We start from the raw sequence: 23,416 nt of genomic DNA on the forward strand, positions 1-23,416 counted from the left end.
GGTGAGCACCATGAGATGCTCTTCTTCCTAGACGTCGGCCGCGGCTTCCTCCTCCAGCAGCGCGGCGAGCTCTTCCTCCTCATCCGAGTCCATCGCCGAGGCAGGCAAAACGCCGAACACCTTGCGCTCGGTGGGCGTGTACCCGCCGTTAAACCGCGCCTCCGCGGCCGGAAACGGCGGTCGGAAACGCCCAGCTGCTGTGGGAGGGGCTGCCATGGCGAAGTGCTGCTATTTTTCGGCGGGGGATGGCTATCTAGCGGAGTAGGGCGGCGGCCGTCGCCGGGATATAGCTAGTGGTGGCCGAGGGCGCGGGGGGTGCGAGGCGAGTCGGGGGAAGAAAACCTTAACTTTTCCCCTGTCGGTGTGGGCCAGGCGTGCTTTTCCCTAGCGCCGGAGCCTCCAACGGCTCCCCAGCGCGCCGGGTTCGGCCTGTGACCGCCAGGCGGAGAAAAGGTCCGAACCGGCGATTTTCGGCGTCTTGGGGGCGCGACTGGGCCGTTTTTTCGACGCCAGCGCCGAAAAAATGGCCTGGGGGACCTGTTGGGGACACGGCTGAAGATGCCCTTATTCGCTTCAAGCTCAAGCTCGTCCCTTGATGTATGGTGGCCATTACTTAATTTCTGGGACGCGCCGACAGAGACGGACAATAGGCTGGAGACAGCTGCGATTCCATTGAAGCAAACAAGCGTGCGTGCACGCGGTCGGCAACTGGGAAGTTGGTTGGTGACCATGGTAATCGAGCTAGCTAGGTCGCAGTGGAACGAACCTCCTGGGCATAAATGCAAGCACCTGCAGGGCGCGAGCAGAAACAGACGAGAGCTGACCTTGTGGGTGGCGCCTGCTTCCAGTTCTAGCGGACAGAGGAGAGGGTGGGGCTGGGAGAATAGCAGCTTGAAGTCGATGGGCCTTCGTCCTTGCCCGTCTCCTCGCCGTCGCTGTCGCCACCATGGTCGGGAGCAGAGCGTTTTTTTTTTTTTGAGAAACGGAGCAGGAGGGAATGGTGGTGGCCTTGTGAGTTGGTTGAAGGTGGGCCAGGGCGGTGCTATGACTGTTCAAGGGCCCGGCTACATTACTACTAGTGTATCCTCACAACTCAAATCACATAAAAAAAGACAACTCGAAAAATTAGTACATTCATTGACACCTATTTTAAAAAGGAAGGAGTAGTGCTGTGTTTTTTCCCAGAGAAAATCAAAGCTTGCGCCTCGATGTTCCACGGTTCCTCCATGGTCCTAGAAAGATGAGGCGGACCGATGGAGGCGCCGACAAGAGGCAAGCGAAACCCTAGCTGCTCGCTTGGATCATGGGAGCAAAGGGGTGAAAACAACAGCAAATTGATGCAGAGAGCATCACATTGGCGCCCCTCTGCTTGTCATATAGGAGAGGTGTCCCACATTCTGCCACTGTCATGGATCATCAATGCATTTAGGCATTTGGGATTGTTTATGTACCGAGAAGGTTTACTTTGCATTCGTTGGTAAGTCTGTATTTAACATAAAACTGTGTTTTCATAAAGGTGAACACTTATTTACTTGCATGAAGAATATTTAGAAAAAGTGTCTGCCAAATTTATATACATAACGCTTGAGTATTTTTCAAATACGTGCGTACATTTAAAAAAATTGTGCAGAAACAAGTTTATAACTTTAATGAATCTTTCTTAAAATTCTGATTTTTTTAAGAACATGAACATTTGTGAGAAAAAATTAAACATTTTTTAAAAGATTTGAAACTCCAAAAAATAAGAAAAAGAAAAAGGTAAAAAAAAAGTATAAAAGAAAAACTTGTGAAACAAACAGAAAGAAAAACATAGAACCAGACAAACCGCTATGAAACCTATGGAAAATAATCGATTCGAAAGAAAATTGCTCATGCTCTCCTCCTATTGAGACCTGACACATGAGGCTGCCCCCTATGTATTTGCAGAACAATTTGACACTATAAACTTCAAATAGGGAACTCGGGAGCGAAAGTCCTTTTCTCATCTCGAGCTCGGGTGAACAGTAAGATAAAAAAAATCAAAATATTCTGATTTTCTTGTAGCAAATATTGACAGATGTTTCGATTGCTTGCAAAATTTAAACATGGAATGACTTTCATGAAAGACGTGGAAAAAAAACGATGCTCCAAAATGCTTTTGAAAATAACATTTTAAGAGCATTGATATATTTTTTTTACGTCTTCCACGAATGCCATTCCATGATGAAAGTTTGCAATTAAGCAAAAAAAATTATCATTGTTTACAACGAAAAAACTTCATAACTTTTTGACTTTTTTATGTTACTGTTCATCCAATCTCGCATGAGCTCGAGCTAAGATCAACTGCTTCCACTTAGGAGTGCCTATTTCGCGCCTTTAGCGCTCTACGTCACTAGCTTGATGGCCCACGGCCTAGTAGCGCTAGCTCTCCTGCTCCTCTCACATCACTAGCTAGCATGCATAGCTGCACTTTTTCTCATGGCGCTAGCTTAAAAAAAGCCAGTAAACCGCTGGCTAAAGAAAAACAGCTTTCTTGTTTTCAGATTTGAAAATTTTCACAAAATCAGAACGCATTAACAAATTTTAAAAGATGTTCGTGAATTTAAATAAATGTTCATGGGTTAATATTCACAATTTAAAAATTATTCATTAATTATAAAACTGTTCACTATTTTGAAAAAAATGTCTTTGAATTTTACAAATATTCATGGATTTGAGAAAACATTTATGAGTTTTAAAATTATTGAAGAACTGTAAAATGCTCATTAATTTTTAAAAAGAAGATAAAAGAAGAGAGGAAAAATGAAATAAAATGAACATGGAAAAACGAAAAGGAAACCAGAAGGAAACGCAGAAAAGGAAAATAAAAAACTAGCGAAAAAGTTTCTAGAAGCTTCCAAAAAGTGGCGAAAAGGGTGCCATCCTCACCAAAAAAAAATAGATTTCGCAAACAACATGGAGGAAGAATGACAGGAAAATCCAAGGGATGTGATTGGGTGTATTTTTTTTCCTGCAGGCATGGGTGAGATATGGGTTTGAATTCGTAACAGCCTTGCAAAGAAAGAGATGTGAATAGTTACAAAATGAAAATTTAAGGGGGGAAATATCGTTCATTCAGTTAGCATGATGTGTTCATTGCGGTCAACTTGCACACAACCCCATGGTGGTCGCGGGTCACGACCACCCGCAGCCGCAGTCGCCGATCTGAAAGCAGGCAGCATCAAGCCTTTCTGAAGCGGGCTTGTTGCAGATGCAGGTTTCTTTCCTTGCAATCAGAGGCTAGCACTCCCTACTGTATCATTCATTCCTGAGATGATGGCAGTCAGAGTCAGGCCCGGTGTACTGCAGCAACTCATATTGCAACTCTGGCTCCGCATGCATTAGCTCATATTGCAGTCAGAGTCAACCCTGAATTTTCATTAGCTGTAACTACTACGTACATGGTTCTTTTCCCCGACAGTGACCAGAGCAATGGTACATGTTCAGAACACACATTTGGCTGTGATGTTGAGCAATTGGTCAAGGATCTCGTGACACGACTCCTGCCCCTCTTATCTTAGCTGCTAGTTAGAGATGACAATCAGAGTAAATAACAGAGCATATTCAGCGTAACCGGAAGGAAAGGTGCGCCGTTATAACCCACGGCGTAAATAAAGGATGATGAAGACAATGATAATATGCGTAGAATTTCTAATACAGTATGTGATGAACACCAATCAAAATATTCCCCTTGCGTTTTTATGAATTCACTCTACTTCAAAAGGGAAACTTGAGTTTGTACAACATCACAGGTTTACCAACTGCATGGTGAAGGCCTGATGGCGAAATTGGATTGGAACTGAAGGCCAGGATTGACTTGAAGCAAGCCACATGAGATGAGCAGCTTAGCATTCTTGTCCTGAGAAGAAGAAGCTGACCATTTATTTCACCCAAGCAGATGAACAAGGAGACAGTAAAGGTAATTCATACAGCGACAGCTCCAGTCCTCAGACTGTTTTTTTTTATGGATGCACGATCAAGGGTAGCGGTGTGTCGTAATTCCGAGAAAAGCGGTAAGCTTCTGTTAAGATGAAGATCGTACGGGCAACCATGATACCGGTTTGGCACCAACCAACCGCTGGGTGTCGGTTCCTACAGTTAACAACATGCCAAGTGTTGATTTCTTCAGTCTGGTTCCTGACAAGGAGGGAGATGTGTAAGTAAATGGCATGGTTCTGCACTAATACTGAATGACTGAAATACTTACCATCGCACACACGGTATGAACGTGAACAATATTGCAGCATTTTTTTTTGCGGGAAGGCTTCAGATAGCTTCAGGTGACGCTGCTTCTAGCCTAGGCAGTGTTTCTGCTTCTTCCTTAGCATGGCTTCAGATATTCCACGGCCTGGTTGCACCTTGGCAGCCGATTCTGAAATGCTTTCAACTCAGCTAACCAAATAAGAACATGTAGCTATCTCGCAAAGTTGCAGTTCACTGGGTGGGGCCTATTTACCTCGCATCAGTGAACACTCTCCTTTGAAGCAGTCGTCGAGTAGGTGTGTAGCAGTCCTTGCGTGCCCTTCTTGGCGGGAACCGTGAGTGCAGTCTTCCTTTTGGTGGCCCCAACTGCTCAGCAGCATGTAAACCTTCTCTAGTGAGTCACACCTGCAAAATTCGACCAGCCATTCAATTAGCCGATTATGCTATACATATAATGTCCCTCTACTCAGAGCAGACATGAATAATCCCTTCTTACCTTGCAGTGGGCCAGTTTTGGGTAATAAAAGGCTGTGTCAGCTGTATCTTCTGCTATTTGAGGCTTATTAAGGAGATGATAATCTTGCTTGTTACTTTGTTATTATCACCTGCACAGAAGAGTTGCTAGTTAGTTAGTACAAAAAACATAATCCGTCCATCTGATTAAAATGACGCATATCTGAATATTTACACTCGACCTTCCTGTTTTTCTTGCACAATGCCGCGGCTGCAGCGCGGGCCACCATCGGAATATTTCCTGCAACTACTCGATCTGTGCCTTGGAGGGGTGCTGCTATTGGCAATGACTGGAGCAATTTCTGTCTGGCCAGCTTATGCTTAGGATGGATTTGATTTGTACACTGCATCCAATGAAAAATAGAATGAGGGGCAGGCTTCAGATTCAGGGACACCGATTCCAGTATATGCATGAGTGTGTACCATGCATTTCGACAATTGTTTCTAGCGAAAGGTATGGTAACCCTTCAACGACACCTTTCCCAATTTCCCCAACTCAATCAGTTGCTGCAAAACAAGCAACATCATAGCTGAGATTAGCCACCAACAGCACATGTCTGATTGATAGATAAAAGATCATGAAAAGAAGCTTAATTTTGCAGCATATAAAAGAGAGTTGCTCTGGTTAGAGTATGATAAAAGAGAGCTGAATTCTTACGCTGTTGTATATACATGAGATACTTCAGAGGGAGGAAATAAGAATCCATTTGAAGACCAATTAGGCACCAATTCCAAGTTGCAGTGACCACTTCAAATGCACAAACGATTCCCAAGACTGCACTGCAATTTCACCAAGATAACAGATTGATAAGATCTGCAAAGCATACTGTTGGCTTCAATCATTAGTGGTATGCTCGATGACTTCTACTAAAATAACTATAGCGATTACTTATGAATAGAGAGCAATGAAATGGAAGACACAGACCGGGCCTAGTTTGCAGACACTTCAGGTCTGATACTTCGGCGGGGAACAACATACCTGCACTGGGACTCATGCTGAGTGATTGGCCCAGGTTGGTAGCCTATTTTTTGTGCCATAAAATGAAATGAAGTTTATCGGCGGTACTACATTTTTTTTACAGTGAGTAGTACTAAACGTTCACAACACACATTGATAGCCTTTTTTTGGTGCGGTCATGTAGGTGTGTATACAGATCCTTGCATACCGCCGCGAGTACGGGATCGATCGTAAACCATGTTCAGTGACATCTAAACCTTCTAAAATGAAATGAATGACAAGTCATCTCCCCCTGAAATTTGTCAGCAGTTCTACGTGCTTTTCCCCTGACTGTGAGCAGTTCAATAAACACAGTACTACAAATTTCAGTCTCAGACAATTCAAAACTGCAAACCCAAAGAGTAGACAGAGACAGCGATTGTATGATGCCATAGTATGAAAAAAATTCAGGTTAATTCGTAAACTTACAGTGCAGCTCTGCCAGTCTGTTGGTGACATGTAGTCCTTGCAAAGAAGAGAAGTCTTGTTAAAAGACTTCTATGGTTGTAATTATGCATCTTGATGACTTAATGGGGTTCTGAAATTTTCAAAATTGCACATGCCCTGCAATGCAAAATTCACTGTTCCGTTAAAAATTGGCTCCACACGTGCACTGCTATGGTATGCAGGATCGGAAGATCTTCTACACCATTAAATTTCATTAAACAAAAACAGGTATCAGTAGAATGTAGAATGGATAAAAAATGCAAACCTTATCAGTAGCAAAACACTGAAAACTGAGTACTTTCCACAATTATGCCATGACTTTTTGTGTGTGGGTAATCTTGATGACTTAATGGGGTTCTGAAATTCAAAATTGCAAATGCCCTGAAATGCAAAATTTACCGTCTCATCAAAAATTGGCTCCACACATGCACTGCCATGGTAGGTACACAGGATGTTCTTGTGAAGATCCTCTACAGAAATGCATACCTTATCGGTGACAGAACACTATCAAGTATGAACATGATGACCTTTTGAACATCAAAACTGAAATTACGAGATTGCTATCAAGTCTTCATGAGTTTTGGACGAATATAAACACAAGTGTACCGATAACAAAGTAGGAGCAAGCCATCAGAACACACGAACACCTGAACAGCAAGCCATCAGAAGTTAGAATGCATTAACACCTGGTGTTGACAACAATGTAGCAGTGGATGAAAACATTTTATGACCTTAATATATGAGTATCTTGACCCATATAGTCTCGTTTATTCCATAATTCTGGTTGTGAAACCCAGTGTTTGGCAGGTCACTGTTCATAGTACTCGAGCTAGATAGGTCGCAGTGGAACAAACCGTGTGGACATAAACGCAAGCACTTGGCAGGCAAGCAGGTGGATGAAAGCTGACTTGACCCGGTGGCAATTGATTCCAGCGACCGAGGAGAGGCCAGGCGACCATGCCGGAATGTAAAAATCCTGCTCAATAAACAGGCACGGGTCCCCGGCTAGATCAAGAAGGCACTCGTGGCATAGCCGGTGCGCAGAAATGGCGGTGCGCTCCAGCAAGCAGGCGACAGGAGGCTGAATCAGGCCCACCCTGCTGGAGGGGGGCAGCTTTGATTCCTGTCAGCTCCACATATGACACTTATATTCAGGCTATTAACTGCATCTTAATACTTTTTTGAAATTGCACACGTCCAGACATGCATTACCTTCAGACTGCTACTGCTCCCTATTATCTGAATTGGCTCCAGGGGTGCTGTGCCATGGTATGCAGGCTATCCCTGTGAAGATGAATACGGGCATTAAAACAATAAACAATAACAGTTATGAGGAATGAAATAATATCTGGTATTAGTAGAATGTAGACTAAAATGAAGATCAGTCTTCATGACTTTTGGACAAAATGTAAACACAAGTGGCTAGAAAGCCTACCAAACAAACACTAGAGCACCTGAAAAGCAAGAAAACAGAAATTAGGAATGCAGGAACACCTGGCACAGTGGTACTGGTAGCAACATAGCAGTGGATGAGAAAAAAAAAATGATCACCTTAATATCATTAGCTTGACCCAAAGTCTCATTTATTTGATCCTGATGCCGTAGCAATATTTTGATTGTGACGCGCAAAATAAAAAGTACATAACGCATCTTAATGAATGACAATAACCCAAATTAAGTGCTAATAGGAAGAAGCCCATAACATTGAAAAAAACGCCTGCACAAAAAAGCAAAACAAATGTTGATCACAGGTTTCATTGGTAATTACATCGAGAGAAAACAAAGAGATACTTGCAGAAGGCATTGGCTGATAATGATGTTGGTTTTCTCACTTGTGGAAACTGGAAAGACCAAATCTTCAATACTTATACTACTATTGATAAGAAAATAAAATCTAATATAGCGGGAGCATAAGTGGATATATTTTTGGCAGTGAGTATAAGTGGAAGATGATATAATTGATATGATACAGCAGGACTGAAGTTTCAGTTTAAAAGTACTTACCAGATTTATGTACAGAGTTGAATTCTACAAGGCTAGAAGAATGTACAAGGCCACTCCAAGGCAGGGTCCTGCACAGCGGATGGGAGTAAACACAACATTATTAAGCGTAACTGCAGGAAAATGGCAAAGTTGAAAAACACAAGAAAGTATGTTTGTGTTACCTTGGATCAGTCTATTTCGATTTTGGGGATGGTATCCACTAACCCCATGGACTGCTGTTTTAGCTTCTTGTTGCCGCACCAGCGGACCCATAACTCTTGGAGTGATTTGGGGAGGCCATCACTGGGCAATGACGAGACGGCTGGACAGCCATAGATTATTAATTTCTTGAGGCTTGTAAGGTGGTGCAGCCCTGCAGGGAGTTTCTCAAGATCGCGGAAACAGGAAAACTCAAGTTCCTCAAGGGAGGAGAGGAGCTGAAGGGCGTTGTCTTGCTCCTTGCTGAAGCGCCCCATCCTTTCAGATTCGTGCCCACAAAGTTTCAGCTTGGTGAGGGAAGAAGAGAAGAAGCTGCAGATGGGTCCAGCAAGGAAACCTGCTGCGTCATCCGTCATGAGCTCATGCAGTGTGGATGAAGCAAACTGTGTCTGCTGCTCTTCTCCTCCTTCAACGTCCTCCCAACCAGCAAAGAATTTAGGGCTGAAAGAGACTAGTAATTCTTTGAGCTGGCCCCCGGTGGTAAGAAGAGATCGCAAGCCCCGACATGTCAGATCCTCTCCACAATCCCACAGTTTTAATGTTACAAGAGAGGCGAGGTTTGTGAGGGGCTCCAGTGTCCCCATGCCTTCCATACCCGTAAGCTCCAGGAACAGCAGGGAGGAAGGAAAAATGTGATGGCAAAACGAGGAGGATAGAAACGGGGAATGATTTATTGTTAATCTCTGGAGGGATCGCAAGGCTTGCAGCCATCCTCCTCCTGGAACAAGAGAGGGTGGATCCACCAGGACCAGCTCTGGGCACCTATAAAACTCCAATTCCAGTAGTGAGTCACAGAGATTAGCTGGGAAAAGCAGCAACCCATCATCCTCTTCCTCTGCTGCTGCTGTTATTTCCTCTCCCTCCATCTCTGCTGCTGCAGATGTTGTTTGTTGCAGATCCACCCCCAGTACCAGCTTTTTTATGTTTTTACACTCCCTTATTTCCAATTTAGAGAGCCTTGGGAGGTGGGGGAGGAGCTCTGTCAGTTTCTTCCCGCAATCACCATTTACACGCTCGATCTTGATATGCTCGACAGGGAGCTGCCATTCCCCATCATCCTGACCTCCTAGTAGTCCAACCAGACAATCTGAATCTTTTACAATCAATGTCTTCAGAGAGGTTAGCATCAGAAGGTGCTTCAACTCCAGAGGTGGGCAACTCAACAGTGTTAGTTTCTCAAGATTTGTTTCTTTATCAAAAACTAACACTTGGTCTAGGCTTTGCAGATCACCCCATCCAATGATTTTTAATTTTGCTCTATCAGATGATTTTGAGTATGCAAACCATTTTAGTAGCTTGACACATTCAATCGTGACATGGCACATACTCTCAATCCAGGAGGTGGGAATCACCGATGAGAATTCTGGGCACCTCTCGAGTGCCAGCTTCTCAAGACTCGATTCTTTATCAAAAACTAACACTTGGTCTAAGCCATGCAAATCACCTTTTCCCTTAATTTTCAATTCTACTCCATCTGATGATTTTGAGTATTTAAACTCCTCTAGTAACTTTACACGTTTCACCGTGACATGACGGAGACTTTCAATCCAGGATATAGAAATCACCGACGAGAATTCCGGACAGTCTTGTATCTCAAGCTCACGAAGATCCCTCATGTTCTCTAAAGAAGGGAAAACCTTCCAACAAACACCATCAAGACAAAGAGACTGTAGAGCTTCAACAATGAACTCATCATCCAGCCATGTTGGACAAGTAGAGCCTTTGTGCCCACGAATGCACAACACTTGTAGATTTTCATGTGGTCGAAGTCCCTCAAGAACCATTGCTTCCACACTAGGCTCAACACTAGATTGCTTACTATTCCAGTCCAATGTTAACTTCCTCAAGTAGTTTTTCTCCATCAGTTTTGCTTGAGCTGCTTCTTCTACTGTATCTATCTTCTCAAGGTTGTAGATGCCAAGCTCACTTAGCTTGGTCAAAGGCTCCAATTGCTTTGGTTCAAATCCTTCATTTTTTTTATTGACACGAAATACCTTTAACTTTTCTAAGAGTTTAAGTTTTCCCACATTACAAATATCATAATGAAGCTTATCCTCTCTTGGGGTATAATAATGGCACAATTTTGCAAGGTTGCTCATGTCTTCGGGAAAATCACCACTGCCACACCATGACTTGAGATCTAGAACCCTTAAATGATAAAATTTGGAGATGCTAAGTGGTAAATGGACCTGTCTCTCCCATGTCCCTAGACATAGGAATCGTAGGTGGATAAGTCCTGAAAAGTTATGTAACATGGACTCCACGGGATATGTCATGTTGGGCAAATAAAGAACACGAAGAGCATTTGCTTCCGCAAAAAAATCAGCAAATATTTTAGTAAAACCTTCATTCATTTTTCCAAATAACATCAATGTCTGCAAATGTTCAACCTTGAGTTTGTTCAACAAACTCTCCAATTTTTCGCCAGACACCGCATTGTATTCACCCAAGTTCTCCATGTTTATAGACAAGTGTCGGATGGATGGCTTAACTTCTACCAATCGAACATCAGAGAGACGAAAACTAAGACAATCATGTGATGCAACCTTCAATGCCAACTCAAGCAGTAGGTCGTGCATAACATACCATGGATCACCATCAATTTCCACCTCCCTGAAAAATCCATGAGCCACTAAATCATTTAAAATTCTCAGACCTATGCCTTCAGAGGTTGGGTTTTGATCACAAGGTGTCAAAATATCTAGTCCGATCCACAGGCTAATGAGCTCATGGCTTCTGAAAAGGTAATCTTCAGGAAACAATGCAGAATAGGAAAAACACCTTTGCAGATCAAAAGGGAGAAAGTCATAGCTAAGTTTCAAAGCAAACATAATCCCATTGCTATCGGTCTCCCATTTGTCACTGTCTAGGACCCTTCTCCAATGACGCATTCTAGAGTCTGACCTCAGTAATCTACCAACAGTCTTTGCTGCTAGAGGGGATCCTTTTAGTTTTTCTAGTATCTTATCTAACAAACGAAGTTTGTGCCTTGGACATGGCTCACCATCAAAGACATATACAAGGAATAACTTCCCAAACTCTTCGGGTTCTAAACCGTTAAGTTCTTTTGGTTCTTCTGTTGTTTTAACCTGGTATGCTATTTCTTTTTGCCGAGTTGTGACTAGAATCATGGAACCCTTTTCTTCTGATTGACCAAGTGTCAACAATAGTTTTTTCCAGTCATCCACATCAGTAAACTGCCACATATCATCCAATACAAGTAAGAACCTTTTCGATTTTAATCTTTGTTCAATCAGCTCTTCTGGTCTAACACACTCTTTTTCACCTTCAATTGGAGGGGTATATCTTTTAATCTCTTCTAGCACCTTAACGAGGTTGAAATTGAACGACACACATATCCAAATCCTGACCGGAAAATGATTTCGCACTTGCTGGTTGTTATATATGTGTTGTATCAGAGTTGTCTTCCCAATTCCCCCCGGACCAATAACTGGAAGCACAGTTACACCCTTGTCACAGTATTGACCCTCGGTGATATCATGTATGATGCTATCCATCAGGTGCCCCCTTCCATACAGTTTTGGCTCTGCACTCTGAGGTGTGGTGGTGGGGCGGCGTTGGGCAATGTCTAGGACAGTTCTATGGGCACAATGTGGCAGAATGTTGTTAACCTCACGATGCATAAGCTTTAGTTGATCTATAGTGTTCTTCATCCTTTGAGAGATATCAACCCTATTAAACTCAGGTATTGGTGTTTCTTGCAAATTGCCACAATCTCCATCACCATGAACATGTTGATGTGGGGAAGATGAAGCAGGGAAGAGTTTACCGAGTATGGGCATGCATCCGCTGACCTCCTGAACAGACTGATTAGCGTTTGGCACCGAGGAGGAATCACCGGGTGATCTCTGCCTACCACGCTGCCAGGCACAACAGCTGACATGTTGTGCTGCATCTTCTTGTCGGGGACGGCCAGCGTTGGCACCGAAGCAGTACGCGGACAAAGATGCCAGCTGTTTGCCAATAGCTTTGGCGGTGTGGTGAGCATTGAGGGCGAGGTCGCAGACGCAACCCTTGCCGTGCTGGTCAGCAGCCTCGTACCTGCCATGGAGCTCGTCGTGGATGCAGAAGTAGTCCAGCTCGTCCAACAAGTCCTCGGCATCATGCGCCGAGTCCTGCAGGTTCCGCAGCAGCTTCTCCGTGGCTGGCCCAATGAGCTCCATGGTGGCAGCTATTTCGAGCGTGGCCTGCACCTGCTCCAGTTCCGATTTGATGGGCCTGGATGTTGACACCAAAGTTGCTGCTGGCCGCCCAAGCCTCCAGCACACCATCTACAACAGGGGCTAGCGCCTTGCCCACCACCCATTGCGCCGCGCCTAGGGCGGCATCAGCCATCCCCTGGCCGGATGCAGGGATGGATGATGTGCGGCGCCTGCATTCAAGAATCAAAAGGAAGTAAGGAACTCGTTCGTAAGTTGTTTAAAAAAACAAAAAATTCATTGATAGGCAAAGTAGCCTATGGCCAAGTACATAATGGAAAATCAGAACAGAGAAGCTGAAATTAAATTAAAATCGCAAAAACAACAGACGCTTGCAGCAGAACACCACTGGCATGCTTGTTTGTAGCGATGCCTAACCAAAAGGAACTTGTTCTTCCGCGCAAAAAAAATGGAATTGTTCTTAAGTAGGCTGAAGGTAGCTGCAAACTCAAGGGTAGGAGCACGTACGTTGGCGCAAGCGCGCCGGTGATGGAGTCGCACCAGACCAGTGAAGGGTTACCTGTTGAGAATTTTCAATCACAAGAGAAACAAATTAAGGCATCACGCCAGAGAATTTTCAATCACAAATTCACAATTCACAATCCCCCCTTTATCTCTCAATCCGCGACGGGGGCTAGCACATAATATTGCTTAAAAAACTTGTGTATTTCTCACCCAAACTCTAACAATGGGTTAGAGAGAGAGAGAGAGAGAGAGAGAGAGAGAGAGAGAGAGAGAGAGAGAGAGAGGTCTGACCTGCTGCTGTGCTGTGCGGTGGCGTTACGGTGCGGCTGGTTCAGATCCGTGGCCGTAGGAGAGGAGGCGGAGGAAGCTGCGCTGTGGAGCAGGCGATGGCGGAGGTGAAGAGCAGGTGTGGTGCGGAGAGTGGAGAGCAGCGCAGGGCACAGACAGCCAGGCAGCAGCTCTTATCACCCCTGGGTTTGTGTTTTTCAATTTACTCCACCAACCTCCAAAGTCTTAACTTATTACCGCTACTGTTTGCATCCACGAGAATCACGCGGCTGTCGGTTTCACCTTCACCCCGTTTTTACTGGGATACCAACAACTCCATGGTTCTAATTCGCATGCCTTTCAAACAAAGCTGAGAGATTCAGTGTGTTAATTTGGGCATTTCTGTTGGGAAAACAACTCATGATTTTCTTGAATGCAAATTTTAAGTGGACAACTACAGGTAAACATTACTAATTGTGGGAGATTCTAGCATACTAATTTCGAGAAATTATGCCTTGTTTAAGAAAACTAAGAAATACTATATTCATGGTACTTTTTGTATAGGAAGTTTTGAAATTAGACATCCAATGGTTTCCCCGCTATTTGACGATTTTCCAAAATTCAAATATTAAGAAGATTTCAGCAAATTGTTTATGTTACAAGAAAACTTGGATTACATGCTAGTATTCCAGGAACGTTTTTAGAATCTTCATACAAACAAAGTGATTTTAGGATATACATAATGCATATGTACTACCGTAGTTCAAAAACTATGATGTAAACCAGATAGAGCGATAAGCAAATGTTACGATACTTGAATCATGTGTGGTGACTTTTCATCATTGGATTTTTTTGTCAAATTTTTGGGACTGCCAGCCTAACATGGTACCAAAACATCATGAACACGTCGGTTGGTTAGCATTAAATGAGAAGGTACTACTACTGCTCGTTTGAGTGTCCTGTCCCGCTCTCGGGCTGTTGGGATGTTACTCTCACCGAGCTGGACCAGATGCATTTAGTTGTGATCGTTCAAACTTTGTGAGACTAGCCATAGTGAGAGTAACATAGATGATAACATCACACATATCTAGATAAAATAGATGATGTGACAAGTAATTAATGAAAAAAAAGAGGCATGTGGTAAAATAGCTAGTTAGACTACCCACAATGAGTAATATAGGTGGTAAGATCACACATATGTAGACAAAATAGATGATGTGGCAAGTAATTAATAAAGAGGTGTCATGTTGTAACATAGCTAGTTACTCATAGTATGAGTAACATCACGCATACTGTTAGAGTTGTGTCGAATATATGTACAAGGTAGGTTACAGTTGGAATAGGAGTTGTATTGTGTTTACATAGGATGTGGAGTTGTGTCCTAATAGGACACTTGTATCCTAGGCCTCTCATATATAGCGGGGGTAGACACACGATGTAACATATGCCAACATAATAGCACCGGAACGCAGGGGAAGCCGGCGGCATGTGCCGGTGTCCAGGGCGACCGGGTGCGGTATTGTGACGGTGTCACGGGGAGGAGCGCCCGTAGTCAAGCCCCGGGGATGTAGCCATATCGGTGAACCTCGTTAACAAATCTTGGCGCCGTGCCTTGTGTGATTGCTTGGTCCTCGGATGATCGACGGTATGCCTCGAATTTATTCTAACAAGTGGTATCATGAGCAAGGTTGAAGAGGTCCGGGAGGCGATTGAGGTTGATCTAGAGGAGGAAGGAAGCATCGACAGAAATCTGCAGAAGCGGTCGCGATACGGGAGTGATCCTCGGCGAGTTGTGATCAAAGATGCAGAGTTGGTCGTGTTTTTATCTTCAAGAAGCAATCGGACGCAGCAGGTCGGCGACTCGTGGCACGCAGGCACGAAACCTCGGACGAGATCGATCTGGAAGTGGGCAGCCGCGGAAACTGCTACGGTTGCATGGCTACGAACTGCGGTCGGTAGGCAGGACGTGCGGTGATCGACCCGCTAATCGATCGGGTGTGCGTCAAGCGACGAACGCGAGTTGCGGCAGCAGCAACGTGGCACGTGGCAGATGGTGGCCCAAGGCCCTGGCGTGGATGGCTGAGCAGCCGTGTAGAGGCCAGATGCATACGGTGCGAGGAGTACGTACGAGATTTGTTATTGGAAAAAAGGGACCGAGTCCCTGGAGGAGACGCATTCTCTTGGAGGCCGAGACACGGACGTGCAAACATCAATGGAAAGTACTATATCGTAAAGGAAAAGGATTGGCAAGGCAAAGCTAGCATCGGAGTTGAGCCACGGGAGCCACTCTACTCTACGTGAAGACCAGAAGCAATCTTATTGGATTTGCAACTAGTATGCTCGGTGTACTTGGGATCACCAAAAGAGTGCTCGATATTTTTCACAGGTCAGTTATACAAAGAACCATGGAGCCAACGGGTACTAGGTTTGAGGTGGAGAAGTTCGACGGAACCGGAAACCTTGGGTTATGACAGATAAGTGTAAAAATTGTTGGCACAACAGGGATGCTTGAAGGTGTTACGGGATGTCAAGCCAGACGGACGATGAGGACTGTGAGGAGTTGCAGATGATTGCAGTCGGGATAGTTCGGCTGGGTCGGACTAGATAGTCTGACGGATCAACGTGAGTCGGTTGATATAGAAGACGGTGGTGAAATCGGCGCTGACGACATAGGAGCGTGATGCTGATGGTGACCGACTTCTGGGCGTGGAAACACGTGGCGCAGGCCCCGAGGGCTTGTGTGGCTTCGACAAGACTATGGCGCGGGATTGATTCAAGGTGGTGTATACACGGAGCTTGAAGTCGATGAGGCGCAGAGGGTGGACTGATCATCTACCATGGAGTCGTGTTGAAGGTGGAGCTAGATTGAGGGGCTACGGTGTATGGATCCAGAGAACCGAAGCCTATTCAGCGGTGGGAAAAAGCGAGGGACACGTAGTTCAGACTGAAGCCCAGTGGTCTGATGGAAGCGTGAAATTCGTCATCGGTCGGTGATGATCGGTGGTACTCTGCAGTGGGGGTTGAGTGATGTGGTTTCGCGACCCTTGAGACTCGACCGGGACAGCGGAGGCTCGACGCGGTAATAGCGGCGAGGCGTGCGGTACGCACGGGACATGGAGACGGGCCAGGGCTCTGGTGGTCATACATGTGGTGAGACAACTGCGAATTTGACTCGGGATGACTATAAGCAATGGTGAAATTCCTTCAAGTTTCAGACAAGCGGTCAAGAAAGGAGCGATGATGTTGAGTTCAGGTAACTCTTACGTGTGACACCCAATATGTGAGTTGTTCACTTTCACGCAGGTCAGAGATCAGTGTGTGATGACATTGGACGGATACTCTGGAAGTTGGGAGCACAAACTAGAGTAACAAGGAACTTAAGTTTGCTCGAGTGTTGACTGTGGTCAAGAAAAGGAGGGACTACAAGTTGCAGGTGGAGTCACATGGAGTCTTTGGAGTAGCGGATGCACTCATGGGATAAGCTCAAGTCCAATGTACATGGAAGTTTGACGCATGGACAAATCCAGGATGGTGGAGAATATTCGCCAAGGTGGAGTTTGTTAGAGTTGTGTCGAATATTATGTACAAGGTAGGTTACAGTTGGACTAGGAGTTGTATTGTGTTTACATAGGATGTGGAGTTGTGTCCTAATAGGACACTTGTATCCTAGGCCTCTCATATATAGCGGGGGTAGACACACGATGTAACCTATGCCAACATAATAGCACCGGAACGCAGGGGAAGCCGGCGGCATGTGCCGGTGTCCAGGGCGACCGGGTGCGGTATTGTGACGGTGTCACGGGGAGGAGCGCCCGTAGTCAAGCCCCGGGGATGTAGCCATATCGGTGAACCTCATTAACAAATCTTGGCGCCGTGCCTTGTGTGATTGCTTGGTCCTCGGATGATCGACGGTATGCCTCGGATTTATTCTAACACATACCAAGACAAAATGAGTCTATAACATAATAAATGAAGTGTTGCATGACACCACACATATGTTACTCCTCGTTGTAGAGGTAGTAACATGAACTAGTAACATATTCATGTTAATAGTTCAAGTTACTCCCCATTGTGGCTAGTATTAGCCAACATTTCATAAGGAGGATGGATATTTTGCGGCTCTTGGAGTCAAAGCAGCATCGAGATCGAGACGATTCTAATACAGGTTGGCATCCAAATTGCAGGACTACTCGGTTACTGTAGATAGGCACCAATGAGTGAGCAGATAATCTAAATTAGAAAAGAGAGAAGACAAGCCGCTGTACTAAAGATGACTCTACAATTCCCGAAAATTTTGCAAGTTCTAAGAGAATCTAGAATTTACTGACTCTAGTTCCAAGATATTTTTCCTAAAAGAACATTGAGTTATTTTCATGACATTTCGTGATTCTCCAAATTTCAAGAATTCCCCGATACAAATTTAAAATAACTTTATTGTACTAAGACCAATAAATAATTTTTTCTTTTGATAAAGCTAATAAGTCCATGATATTAATTCCAGGGATATTTTTGGGGGAAACAACACATGATTTCTAGAATTCAAATATCAATTGGATAACTAGGAATTAAACACTAATTATCGTAGGAAAACCAGTATGCTAATTCAGAGAAATTATGCCTCTTCTAAGAAACTAATAATTCATAATACATTTTCTAGGTTTCTTTAGAATATATCCAATGGTTTCCATGTTATTTTATGACTTTCAAACATTCAAATTTAAAAGGATAACTGAGAATTCCTTGATATTAATTCCATGTAGTTTTATTATAATTTCTAGAAATTATGTATGCTCATGAGACAACCGAGAATTCAACTTTAATCTAGTAACCAAGTACTATTTCTCGATTTTTGAAAATTCATATTCAAACAAAAATGAATCTAGGGTGTACATAATCCATACTACTTAGTGCAAAATTTGTGATGTAAACCAGACAGATCGATAAGAAAACGGTATGGCACTTAATTTGTACACAACCATTGGTCCAAACCACTATAGCATTCACACCTTGGTGGTAGTTCTTCCCCACAGAAAAAAACCCCTTCATAGCTGGACTATAAGATCTCACTGTGAGAAGGCGGGCAATGCGTGTAGTTGATGGCCTTATAGAGGAAGTGGTGTCCTTTTGCTTGATAGTATAATTATACAGTTTCACTCATTACTAAAGGACATAAAATGAGGGAGACAAATTACACTTGGAGACTTTTCGTCATTGTTTTATTTTTCCCACATTTTTGGCACTGCCAGACTGACATAGTACCAAACCATTATGAACGTGTCGGTTGGTTAGCATCAAATGAGGAGTACTACTGGTTCATGATATTTTTGAGTTGGCTGTGACATTACTCCCACCGAGCTGGAGCGGATGTGTTGGTTTTGATGATTGTTGAGTGTTGGTTAGTGAGCATTCAATATGGACGAGGGCCGGTGGGCAGGGACTTTTGGCTCTCAGGTCCAAGGAGAAAGGGAAATGAGCTCTGTAGCAATAGAATTCTAATACAGGTTGTTATACGTTCAAATTGTAGGGCCACTCAGTTATTTTAACAGGGATGAAAAAAGACAAGCTGTCGTGATGCCCGATCCTCGTCAATACATCACAACATGGTGCAATGCTGGACAGATAAAGAGACATCATAATTTTACTGCCCATTTTCACTATGATGTTGAAATAATGTAGGCAGCCTACTGGTTGCTCGTCATTTCCTATATATGATATCCAAATTGTGGGGATAATTGTCCCACATGTAGATGATTCTGGATTTTGGCTATTGTATGCATTCAACATGTCAGAAAAGAAGCTCACACCCTTGATCTGAAGATGACCTTGGAGGGTGTTCCAAAAACAGAATGAAGTAAACTGCAGTACATACTTCAGTTCCTGTTATTGGTTTTTGTTGTTTCAAAATTTGGGAGTATGTGAGTTCATAGTTTGTACTCGTGCGCAACATTCAAAGGTGTGTGATGCTCAAAAGCATCATGTATGCTTTGATAAAAAAATGACAAAATATAACCAGGCAGTAATATTGACTGATTACTAGATCGCCGAAAGCTAAATGAACCAACTATATATGCTGGAAAAGTACAATGTGAACAGAAATGAACAAGATGGGAAGTTCAGGGCTCCTTGAAGATAGAATGTGAACAGATGGGACATGTATAGCGACATGAACACGAGACACGCACAAGTTTGTGAGACCCAACAACCACTGGTTACTCGTCCTTGATCAGTGGCATGACAAGTGGACATTATGCTTGATCTAACTTGCCTATACGTACACACACATGCAACTCCATTCGTTTCAGACTGATTCCAGTGGATAACTGAGAATTCCACCATATTAATTCAGGGAATATTATTATAATAATTTTTGGGAAATCATGTATCTTATAAAGAATCCAATGGTGAAAATGATTCAAGATTTGGACGCACGGTTTAAGAGATAAAAACATTTTGAATAAACGGATCTACGAAAAAAAAGGAAAACTCTCAGGTTGCGATAAGTGACGCACATGCAACGTGTCACTTGTCGCAATCTGGAAAAGTGGGAGTGATCTTTGCAATGAGTACTCCTCAATTAGTGATTTCGAAATTATCCAGCATTGCACGCATCGCACAACCACTGCATGGCCCAGCCCAGCAGCCCACATCCCCACTTCACAGAACTGTCTTGAACAACTTTTGGAAAACTCGAACAAGCTTTGAATGCTGTGGACAATTTTTATTCCGGCACAAAAATTTAAATGGGCGAATATTTTTCAAAAAAACACGAATTTGTTTTGAAAATATGAACAATTTTCAGAATCTAGCTGCAGGCTACGCTTCTGCTGCCTAGCCAATTAATGTGTCTGCTTCTTCTTAAGTTTGCATGGCTCCAGCAAGCATATCTACTCCATGGGCTTGCAGCAAAACACACCCGAACCACTTGATTTGAAAATATACGGACGATTTGAGAGTCCGCGTTGGAGCTAGTCCGACCCGATGTGTAATTTAGGATTACTCATCTCGTCCGTTTCATAGGCCTCCGTATTTTGCTTCGTTGTAACATGCACGAAGCGTGGTCAATACTGGTAATCATACACGTGCGACGGACCTGCTGTGCAACCCTGGGAACTACTTCCTTAATCTGCGTCTTGGTGTGAGCATATTATTTCTCAAGATCAGACACAAAGAACGCGAACGCAGTGCGGCACTCTTCCTTTGTCTCGCGTGGCAGGACAGCGGGACATTGCGAGAGCTGCGGCCACTGTCCTGCTGTTTTACAAAAAGTGAACATTGCCAGAGCATAAAGCCGTGTTTTAAAAAATGTGAACACTTATTTAATTGCATGAAAATTATTTAGGAAAAGTGTGTGGAATTTTTATACATAATGCTTGAATATTTTAAAAAAACGTGTGGACATTTTAAAAACTATGCAATCCTTTTAGAAAAATCAGAAAAAAAATACTCCCTACGATCCATATTACTTGCCGTTACTTTAGTAAAGTTGTACTAAAGCAACGAAAAGTAATATCGATCGGAGGGAGTATAACTTCTAAGAATAAATTTTTTAAATTATGATTTTAAGAAAACATGAACATTTTTGGGAAAAAATTTAAACATTTTTCAAAAGAGTTGAAACTCCAAGAAATAAGAAAAATAAAAATGGAAAAGGTATAAAAGAAAATAACTAGAAGAACACCTGTGGAAACAAACAGAAATAAAAACACAAACCAGAGAAACCCTATGAAACCTATGGGGAAAAATCGATTAGAAAGAAAATCACTCGTCCTCTCCTCCCCTATTAGGGCCTGGCACATGACGCCGCCCGTGTGTATTTGCCGAACAATTTGACACAATAACCTTCAAATGGGGAATAACTATTTAGCGCTGTTCGCGTGTCGTTAGCTTGATGGGCCACAGCCTAGCAGCGGTAGGTCACCTGCTCCTCTCACGTCGCTAGCTAGCTTAAAGAACCAGTAACCGCTGGCTAGCTGGTTTTTCGGAAACAAAAGCTGTTTTTTGTTTTTGGAATATTTGAATTTTTTCGAAAAATCATAAAACAGTCACATATTTTAAAAAGATGATTTCTATTTTTTAAAATATTTAATTAATTTACAAAAAATTGTCATGGGTTAATATCCGCAATTTAAAAATATTCATGAGTTATGAGAAATGTCCACTATTTGGAAGAGATGTCGCCAATTCTAAAAAATATATTCATGGATTTGAAAAACTATTTCTTGGTATGAAAATTATTTAAGAATTTAAAAATGTGCAGAAAATTTAAAATGCCCATTAATTTTATAAAATAACTAAAAAAGAGGAGAATAAAAATAAAAATCTATCATGGAAAAAACTGAAAAGAAACAACGAAAAGAGAAAGGCGAATAGCTTCTAAAAATCGGTGAAGAAGACGCCATCCAAAAAACATAGAGGAAGAATAAAAGGAAAATCCAAGGGATGTGTTAGGGACGTATTTTTTTTCCATGGGCATGGGTGAGATGTGGCCCTGCAAAGAAAGAGATGTGAATAGTTACAAAACGAAAATTTTCTCCAGCCAACCTGATGTGTTCATTGTGGTCAACTGGCACGCAGGCATGCGCCAAATTCAGACCCAAGACACCACTGGCGGAGCTACAATTAAAATATTGGGTGGGCCAGATGGCTTAGGCTACAGGGGATCCCAAATTTTGGTACAAATTTACCTTCACTCCTTTGTATATTGGACTGGGGCTGGGAGGGCCATGGCATTGTTTTGTTCTTATGTAGCTCCGCCACTGCAAGACACAAAAAAGCCTGCTCCACATCTGCATGCACACTGACTGGCGGAGCTTCTTGTAGATGATTATGCAACTCACGATATGTTGATCGGGTGCAATACGCACGTATATATAAGTACAAAGGGTAGCCACGTCCTCAACTATACATGGAAGGAGGAGGGCTTATTGTACAAGAAATACACATATATATCTACGTCTCAACACCCCCCCGCAGTCGAAGCGGCACCATGGTCGACGCAAAGACTTGATCGAAACTCCTCGAAAGACGCAGTAGACATGCCCTTTGTCATGATGTCAGCAAATTGTTGGGACGTAAGGACATGGAGCACGCGTATATGACCAAGAGCTACCTGTTCCCGAACAAAATGGATATCAATCTCAATGTGCTTGGTGAGTCGATGATGAACTGGGTTGGCGGAGAGGTAGACCGCAGAAACATTGTCACAGTAGACAATGGTGGCCTTGTCAACCGGAGACAAGAGCTCATGTAGAAGCTGACGAAGCTAGGAACACTCGGCGACGACGTTGGCAACGGCGCGGTACTCCGCTTCTGCACTGGAGCAGGAAACAACGGGCTGCCGCTTGGACGACCATGAGATGAGTGATGGTCCAAGGTAGACGCAATAACCAGAGGTCGAGCGGCGCGTGTCAGGGCAGCCGGCCCAATCAGCGTCAGAATTAGCCGTCATATCCAGAGAGGATGAAGCCTGAAGTGACAAGCCAAGATCCAAGGTGCCACGGATATAGCGCAGAATGCGCTTGACCGCGGTCCAGTGAGCATCACGAGGAGCATGCATATGGAGACACACCTGCTGCACAGCGTACTGGAGCTCCGGACGAGTAAGAGTGAGGTACTGAAGAGCACCAACAATCGACCTGTAGAACGGAGCATCTGAAGCAGGAGAACCATCTGTGGCAGAAAGCTTGGCCTTTGTATCGACAGGTGTGGCAGCCGGTTTACAGTTAAGCATCCCGGCACGGTCCAGAAGCTCGTGAGCATACTTCCGCTGATGAAGAAAGAAGCCATCTGCTCGACGAATAACCTTGATCCCGAGGAAATAGTGCAGAGGACCTAAGTCCTTAATGGCAAACTTAGCACGAAGACGATCAGTGAGCTGTCGAAGAAGGGCAGTCGAGCATGCTGTCAAGATGATGTCGTCGACATAGAGCAGCAGGAAAGCAGTAGCATCACCCTGGTGGTAGACAAACAATGAAGCATCGGAGCGAGTGGAGCGGAAGCCAAGCTGAGTAAGAAACGTTGCGATGCGCTGGTACCACGCGCGAGGAGCTTGCTTGAGCCCGTACAAGGACCGAGAGAGCAAGCA

General features: G+C 43.7%; 1 protein-coding gene across 2 annotated transcripts; it reads right to left on the bottom strand.

Annotated features, from left to right (window-relative positions):
• Positions 1-3,626: 3,626 nt before the first annotated feature.
• LOC147982706 (uncharacterized) lies at positions 3,627-13,500 on the bottom strand. Of its 2 annotated transcripts, none has more exons than XM_087542649.1 (18): positions 13,357-13,500; positions 13,069-13,120; positions 8,344-12,773; positions 8,183-8,250; positions 7,730-7,895; positions 7,614-7,632; positions 7,391-7,462; positions 6,910-7,301; positions 6,665-6,825; positions 6,444-6,559; positions 6,161-6,295; positions 5,393-5,514; positions 5,158-5,241; positions 4,917-5,078; positions 4,718-4,826; positions 4,475-4,626; positions 4,226-4,398; positions 3,627-4,155 (listed from the first exon to the last, which is right to left on the bottom strand). In XM_087542649.1, the coding sequence occupies exon 3, from the start codon at positions 12,670-12,672 to the stop codon at positions 8,350-8,352; it is 4,323 nt and encodes a 1,440-aa protein (XP_087398775.1). In that variant the 5' UTR covers positions 12,673-12,773; positions 13,069-13,120; positions 13,357-13,500; the 3' UTR covers positions 3,627-4,155; positions 4,226-4,398; positions 4,475-4,626; positions 4,718-4,826; positions 4,917-5,078; positions 5,158-5,241; positions 5,393-5,514; positions 6,161-6,295; positions 6,444-6,559; positions 6,665-6,825; positions 6,910-7,301; positions 7,391-7,462; positions 7,614-7,632; positions 7,730-7,895; positions 8,183-8,250; positions 8,344-8,349. The 2 variants fall into 2 exon arrangements, with proteins under 2 accessions (XP_087398775.1, XP_087398774.1); XM_087542648.1 differs by having other exon boundaries at positions 3,628-4,155; positions 4,226-4,390.
• Positions 13,501-23,416: the final 9,916 nt, after the last annotated feature.

This window comes from Triticum urartu, chromosome 2A (genome assembly GCF_056163025.1).
Source record: "Triticum urartu cultivar PI428250 chromosome 2A, HENAU_Tu73, whole genome shotgun sequence".
NCBI classification, from domain to species: domain Eukaryota; kingdom Viridiplantae; phylum Streptophyta; class Magnoliopsida; order Poales; family Poaceae; genus Triticum; species Triticum urartu.